Genomic DNA, 7,500 nt, shown 5'->3' on the forward strand with positions numbered 1-7,500 from the left:
AGTAACTCAACGCGTCGCCTTCAGTCTGAGCACAGTAAGTCACCACCGCCCCCCTCATTCTAAGCACAGTAAGGAAATATCCTGTCTTCACCCTGCTGTCCAGTGTTTCAGTGCCTCGCCTCGCCCAGTGAGTCACAACATTGCCTCAAATCTATTGACGGGAAGATCCCTGCAAAATAAGTAGAGGAACTTCCACGCCTACAGTCTGATTTCGTCTATGACATCAGTCACCCTCAACCTGCAGTCAGTCTGTCACTCTCCTGATCTAAGGTAACGAAAATGCACGGCACCCACAGACCCCGAGAAGCACCTGGCGCTGCAGATGGACGTGACACAGCAGAGTGCCGTGCAGAGTGTTATCACCACAGCTCGGGACAAGTACGGAGAGCCACCCAGCCTGCTGGTCAACGCCGCCGGTATCTTGATCACTGATCCATCCGTTGACAAGACGGGCACTGATGTGATCAACGTGAATCTTAAGGTTAATTTTTCATTCTTATTACTTTCTAAATAGCAAACAACATGTCCTTATAGAACATTCTGGTAATATTTCACGTTTTTTGAGCCAGAAAAATCTCCAAGACAGGAGACTCCACCCAAAGCGTGTAGAAGTACCATACGTATAGTGACGGAAACCCAGTCATGCCGAGATGAAACAGCAATGCGTGGCTCTTGCCACCACCAGTACTTGTGTCTTTGATTAATAAGGTGTCCTCTACGCACACAGGGCATCTTCCTTGTGACCCAGGCCTTCACTGAGGAGCTGCTGCGAGGGAACGAAGGGGCACAGGAGGGAAAGGGCGTTATAGTCAACATAGCAAGCATAGTTGGCAAAATAGGTCACCCGGATTTCAGATACTACGCAGCATCGAAAGGTGGTGTTATTACTTACAGCAAGTCCTGCGCCGCCGAGATGGGCCAGGTAAGCATCCTTGCTTGGTTCATTATCGATAATATGTCAATAATATGTTAATATGCTCTAAGGTGGACGACAATTGTAAAATCTCTCTCTCTCTCTCTCCTCTCTCTCTCTCTCTCTCTCTCTCTCTCCTCTCTCTCTCTCTCTCTCTCTCTCTCTCTCTCTCTCTCTCTCTCTCTCTGTGTGTGTGTGTGTGTGTGTGTGTCTCCTCTTCAGAAAGGGTATCAGAGTCAACTGTGTACTGCCTGGCTTGGTGGACACTGCCATGACCAAACCACTTTCTGAAGAATTACGTCAGTCAATAGTTGACAAAACCCCCTCTTAGAAGAAGTGGCAAACCAGAAGGTAACATATTAGTATTGTTGTTTTTGTTGTTGTTGTTGTTGTTGTTGTTGTTGTTGTTGTTATTATAATGAATATTTCAGTTGTTACTGTTGTAGAGGCATGACGGATAATAGTATCTTATGGGTTGAAAAATCCTATCTTAGGACATACAGAAAGTGCAGAAACATGGATGCAATGTTTTTATATGGCAAAAAGTCCTTTATTTTTTATTTATTTATTTATTTTATTTTATCTATTTTTTTTTTACTGTAGTCGACACTGGGAGTAAGTGGCTGTTTACTCGACAGAAGATAGCTGAGGTGATCGTGTTTCTGCTGTCAAGGCGCAGCAGCTTCATGGGTCGGTGCATGCGTGGAGGTCACCGGCGGGGAAGGCATGTGATGGGCGCCGCGGTTCGAAGAGTCGTGTCGCGCGGAAAAAGTTGTCTTCAGAAATATAACACTTTACTTGAGCTTTGGTTTTGGAAGTGACGAGAATGTAATAGCTACAGGATTCGGTATGTTCAGTGTTTGATATACCTGCTTTAATAAATGTACATAAAATATCTTTTTCATTGTATATTTTTCAATACACAATATAAAGCATACATTCAAAGAGAACATGCCTTTCTAACTTTAATTTTTAAATAATTTTAATCCCTAATCGAGAAAGAGAGAAAGAGAGAGAGAGAGAGAGAGAGAGAGGAGAGAGAGAGAGGAGAGAAGAGAGGAGAGAGAGAGAGAGGAGGAGAGAGAGAGAGAGAGAGAGAGAGAGAGAAACTGGAGAGGAAGCTGTAACGAGTAGGATACTGCAGGTGGCGTGAGCGACGTTTGGCGCGTCACCTGACACTGGACACAGACTGGATTTTGGAGGCAGACTCGTGGACCGCCCATCATGTAAGTCTCTAAGGCTGAGAAGTTTGCACCAAAATTGTCAAGCACAAGGTACTTACGATCATGAGGCTGACATGAGACTACAGAGCGTGGCTGTCACATTATCACCAGTACTCTTATTCTTTAATCGATAATACATCTTCACTGCACACGGGGCATCTTTCTTGTGGCTCCGCTGTTGAAAGGAAATGAATGGGCATAGGAGGGTAAAGCGTTATTATAGTCAACATAGCAAGCATACTTAGCAAAATAGGTCACCCAGATTTCAGACACTACGCAGCCTCGAAAGGTAGTGTTATTACCTACAACAAGTCCTGCGCCGCCGAGATGGCCAGGTAAGCAAATGTTGGAAGTATTCGTGTTACACAACGCCGCTTGTTTCATTAACGAGAGGTACTCGGAGTTGGATGACAACGCCAAAAACGTTATCTCTCTCTCTCTCTCTCTCTCTCTCTCTCTCTCTCTCTCTCTCTCTCTCTCTCTCTCTCTCTCTCTCTCTCTCTCTCTCTCTCTCTCTCTCTCTCTCTAAATCTCAAAATCTCAAAAATCTCCTTTGTGCTGGTCGGCCTATCACCCCATGTAAAATGTCTGGTAAGCCAAGCCGTAAAAGAGAGATCTCTGCTTAAGAAAATAGTATGAAGGAAAGGAACTAAATTTTTTTTTTCTTTTTTTTTTATAGAAGGAAACACCTCATGCCTGACTGCAATTTGATAAGTAAATATAGTTTATTTCTCCGGATTATATCGATCACTAATCTTTAGATAACGTTTGGGGTAAAAGGAAAAAATATTTCATTCGTTTCATTCACTCATATTGACTATACTCTTACGTCATGCAATAAACAAATAACAGGTGAACAGCTCTAATACTATCAATATTTCATTGGATGGAAGATTTCAAAGAGGATCCAAAGGATCCAGAGATTAGAAGGATAAGGAACTGCTGCAATAAACGCACTGGAATAAGACACAACGGACCTCCTTCAGTGTTTTTTTTTTTTCATAACACTGTATCTTAAGTAAGAATAACATCTTAATGTTCAAATGACGACTGTTGCTTGATCGCTCCTTAGTAACAGCTTATCATAGATTTGACCTTTATTTCAATACAATCTTGTTGTTTGGGACAGCACATTCTCCGTCTGCTCATTCAGTCTGGTTTTCGCATTGTGGACGCACGTATGGCTCCGTGTGACTTCAACGGCCAAGTGGCACTCGTCACAGGTGAGTGCAGCTATCGACTACGAGTGGGGTGGAGAAGTGTGGCTGCTTCTAACGATGCGCCACTCTTGCGCGTGAGATTATCACGTCTGCTCCAGTCATCTAGTACTCAGTTTGTGAACAAATTTCATTATTTTTTTTCAAACTAACCTTAATCACTCTTGAACCTACGGCGCTTAAGTTATTTTTAGAATACCAACCCCCAAAAAATGTTATCTACATCACCTTTGTTACATCGCTTATGGATATCAATGAAATATTTCCATCAGATTCACTTTTACTCTTGTCCTTTTAACGAATATTAAACTGAAAAGTTTTATTCATTTCACCATTGTAGATCTTCTATATATAATCAATGATCGTCAGCAGGCATTTCAAACCTTACCAAACAGAAACATAGTCAAAGCAACACATAAAGGAACAGAAAGACAGACACACGAAAAACAGACACTCGCGTTGAAAAGACCCAGACCAGATGTGGTCCCTTCTTCCTTTGTCATTTACATTTCAATTTGATTAAAAATATTTCCGATTATCTTAATGGGACAAATAAAAACAAATGATTATTTCAGGTTTCACACACACACACACACACACACACACACAGAGAGAGAGAGAGAGAGAGAGAGAGAGAGAGAGAGAGAGAGAGAGAGAGAGAGAGAGAGAGAGAGAGAGAGAGAGAGAGAGAGAGAGAGAAAGTGTGTGTGTGTGTGTGTGTGTGTGTGTGTGTGTGTGTGTGTGTGTGTGTGTGTGTTACCAAGAGATAAAGCTAGAGAAGGGAATACTGATGAGGAAGGACACTGACCTTAGGAATGATGACTAGTCTGTCTCTTGGGATTAAATAGAAATATTTCATGACTGCTCGTGACTATATGGCTTAAAAAATCATATCAGTATTAAATGAATGAAGGTGTTTAGAGACGCAGTGACGAGCGTGGTGTTGCAGGCGGTGGCGGAGGCATCGGGTGTGCCGTCTGCCTGCTGCTGGCTCAGGAGGGCGCCCACGTGATGGTGACGGACATCAACCTGGAGGCTGCTCGCCAGACTCTCAGCAAGTTGTCCAGTACGTAAGTCACCGCACTAACCTTAAGCTATTTCCAGGTAAGTCATCATCCTACACTAAGTCTGTTGCTTGTTAAGTCAATGACCCTTAATTAACCTTTGCCTGAAAATGTCCCGCCTGTCGCCGAATCTGCTGTTTGGTAAGGTACCAACTATGTGCTGGTGCAAAAATACGTCACAGAGACTGGACTGAGTTACTGCCCACTCCTTCACTGCATTGCATATCATACATAAGTAAGCGTCTAGCGGTCTACAATATGTGTGTTTTTGATAAGTCACTGCCTACCCTCAGTCTGTTATTCGGTGGCCACCACAACGAGGCTGTGACAGACAGAGTAGAGAGAAGATTAAATTTACTACCTGTCAATATAAACGCTCGCGCCTTCTTTTGCAGCACGGACAGGATTCAACGAGCCTAAAGCCGCTCATGTATAATGTAAAAAAGGAAAAAAATGCAATGCATGATAAATATCCTCTCTGCCACTGGCAGCTGCCGAGTCACTATTGCCCATGCTTAGGGTGACTCTCTCTGCATTCTCAAACTACTACACAATAAATTTCTGCTACTGTAGTCTCCACCCCTCCACCCTTCCACAGGCCCCGAGAAACATCTGGCTCTAAATATGGATGTGACGCAGCAGAGCTCAGTGGAGGGCGCCATTGCAGCCTCCCGGGACAGGTATGGGGTGTCGCCCAGCCTGCTGGTGAACAGTGCAGGGATCGCTCATATATCGCCCTTCCTTGACATAACAAGGCCCCAGCTCGACAAGATGATTGACGTCAATCTTAAGGTTTGCTTTTGTTTCATTCGAGCTCATTTTCCGAAATTTTAATAATATGTAGTACTCCTGTCTGAGAATGAGTTTTCCTAAAATCTTTCTTATTAACTAGTTTAGTCCATTTTTTTTTATTTACTCTTCTTCATCACGACTGACAATCTTGCTTTTCATCAATTTGTTTCCTGCCACACAAAGGGAACCTTCCTCGTCACCCAGGTCGTCACTAGAGCTCTGTTAGAAGAGGGCCGGGGATCGGGGGAAGGAAGAGGCGCCATAGTCAACATATCCAGTATAGCAGGCAAGGCAGGCTTCCCCGACCATAGTCACTACGTAGCCACTAAGGGCGGCGTCATTGCCTTCACCAAGGCCTGTGCTACTGAGATGGCCAAGTAAGCACCCCCATTTAGTGGAACACGGAATTATTGGTATAGAATTAATAAAATACGAACTGAGAGTGAATTTTGACCTCTCTCTCTCTCTCTCTCTCTCTCTCTCTCTCTCTCTCTCTCTCTCTCTCTCTCTCTCTCTCTCTCTCTCTCTCTCTCTCCTCAGAAAGGGTATCAGGGTAAACTGCGTATTGCCCGGTTACGTCGCAACGCCTTTAACCGAAGGCATTGATCAAAACATTCTGAAGTGGTACCTCAATAAGACACCATTAGGAAGGCCTGCCAATCCCGCAGGTGAGTAAAATGCTTTCCAGAGACACAAAATGTACATGTCCATGGTTTGTCGTGTACCATGATTACGTCAAACATTCTAAGCCTTTGATGTTGACTTCAAACTTTGACACTCAAGTCGTCTATCAAATACTTGTCATTAGAATTACGGGTCGTTTTATGACGGTAAGTCTTCATGACTGCCTGATTTTCCTGACAGAAGTGGCCGAAGTGATCGTGTTCCTGCTGTCAAGGCGCAGCAGCTACATGGTGGGCTCCTGCCTGGAGGTGTCCGGCGGAGCTGACATGTGAGGGACGCCATGAGCTGTAAAGCGATGCAGAGATGTATTTCACTACATGTACAATCTTCCTATTTCATCAAGTTTTCAAACTGTAGAGCAAAATTGGTATCAGATGAAAGATTGTAGTATTTTTCCTCCTTTTTCAATATGAACGTAAATTGGTTTTCGACTGTTATTTCTTCTTTATGAAAGATGAAGCATCTAATTCTTTCGTGGAGACCCCTCGCGTTTCACCTTTTGTGCATTTTGCTGCCGCTCCTTGACTTTTACTCCAGAGTGACGATAACAAACCCTAAAAGCATTTAACACAATTCTGTTATCGCCGGAAAAGAAAGGGAGAAAAATCCTGTGTTGTCCTTGGTGAGTGTTCCCGCGTACCGCGCCCCACCGTGCACCAGTACCCCCGCTGACGGCACGCAGGTGCTTCTGTTCTCTCTCTCTCTCTCTCTCTCTCTCTCTCTCTCTCTCTCTCTCTCTCTCTCTCTCTCTCTCTCTCTCTCTCTCTCTCTCTCTCTCTCTCTCTCTCTCTCCTTGTGGGATCTGCCACTCGCATCCGTGCGTTAACCTGGTAGTTGTGTAGATGAGTTTTTTTTTATGATCACTATAATAAGGCGATGAATATTACATAATAAACATTATGTTTACTCAAATACGACACAATCCCCGCTTATCTTTCTGATATAAGAGCAACTGTTCACATCTCCATGCAACACTCAGCTAGACCCTCACTATCTGAAGGCAGTTATGGCTCCTAACGACTTCAGCGGTCAGGTGGCGCTCGTCACAGGTGGGTGCAAGCAAAGGTCGTGTGTCTTTTTTTATGCCATGGTTGTCCAGCTTGTGGTATTAGACTAGGAATTGTAGAGCCATAAAGAAATTATGCTAACTCATGTGAAGGCTCAATTTCACGAAATGTGCAGCAATCAAAGCTTTTCTGGCATGGCTAGCAAAGCCGGCTGTCTGAGATGTCATGAATGGTATGCTGCGTATCGCCTCTCAGTCGATAATCATTGTAATGGAGGACACAGTAGGAAAATGATACAGATGACATTGTGGTGTGAAGAGTGACAAAAAGCTAGCATGGCTATGAACTAAATTCACGTCCAGTAGTAACAAGTATTGCTTGGCGGTGGTGAAGGCCCCGCTGGTGGAGAGGGACACATCTTTCCTAACAATTGCCGAACACCTCAACCATCTGCAGTCAGACTACCTCTCTTCCCAGACTTCCCTTCTAACCAAGTCCCCCAACTGACTGGATGGATGATCCGTGATGATCTCAGGAATACTCAAAACGCCAGCAACAGCAATACTGATAATGAATGGAAATGATGACCGGCTTTTCATA

At 44.0% G+C, this 7,500-nt stretch overlaps 3 protein-coding genes across 5 annotated transcripts in view; all 3 read left to right on the top strand.

Annotated features, from left to right (window-relative positions):
* Positions 1-1,810, top strand: part of LOC135110135 ((3R)-3-hydroxyacyl-CoA dehydrogenase-like) — a 2,322-nt gene extending 512 nt beyond the window's left edge. The window contains 4 exon segments of the mRNA XM_064022091.1: positions 297-481; positions 728-968; positions 1,517-1,602; positions 1,604-1,810. Of these exon segments, the coding sequence (XP_063878161.1) occupies positions 297-481; positions 728-968; positions 1,517-1,602; positions 1,604-1,645 (554 nt within the window). The 3' untranslated portion in view covers positions 1,646-1,810.
* The window catches only part of LOC135110586 ((3R)-3-hydroxyacyl-CoA dehydrogenase-like), a 24,623-nt gene that overhangs the window by 15,605 nt on the left and 1,518 nt on the right, over positions 1-7,500 (top strand). The window lies entirely within an intron of this gene.
* On the top strand, positions 3,226-6,273 carry LOC135110587 (estradiol 17-beta-dehydrogenase 8-like). Of its 2 annotated transcripts, none has more exons than XM_064023061.1 (6): positions 3,226-3,359; positions 4,303-4,419; positions 5,016-5,209; positions 5,393-5,586; positions 5,750-5,877; positions 6,074-6,273. In XM_064023061.1, exons 1-6 carry the CDS (start codon positions 3,317-3,319, stop codon positions 6,163-6,165), a joined length of 768 nt encoding a protein of 255 aa, XP_063879131.1. In that variant the 5' UTR covers positions 3,226-3,316; the 3' UTR covers positions 6,166-6,273. The 2 variants fall into 2 exon arrangements, with proteins under 2 accessions (XP_063879131.1, XP_063879132.1); XM_064023062.1 differs by having other exon boundaries at positions 5,414-5,586.

Source organism: Scylla paramamosain, chromosome 20 (assembly GCF_035594125.1).
Source record: "Scylla paramamosain isolate STU-SP2022 chromosome 20, ASM3559412v1, whole genome shotgun sequence".
Taxonomy (NCBI): domain Eukaryota; kingdom Metazoa; phylum Arthropoda; class Malacostraca; order Decapoda; family Portunidae; genus Scylla; species Scylla paramamosain.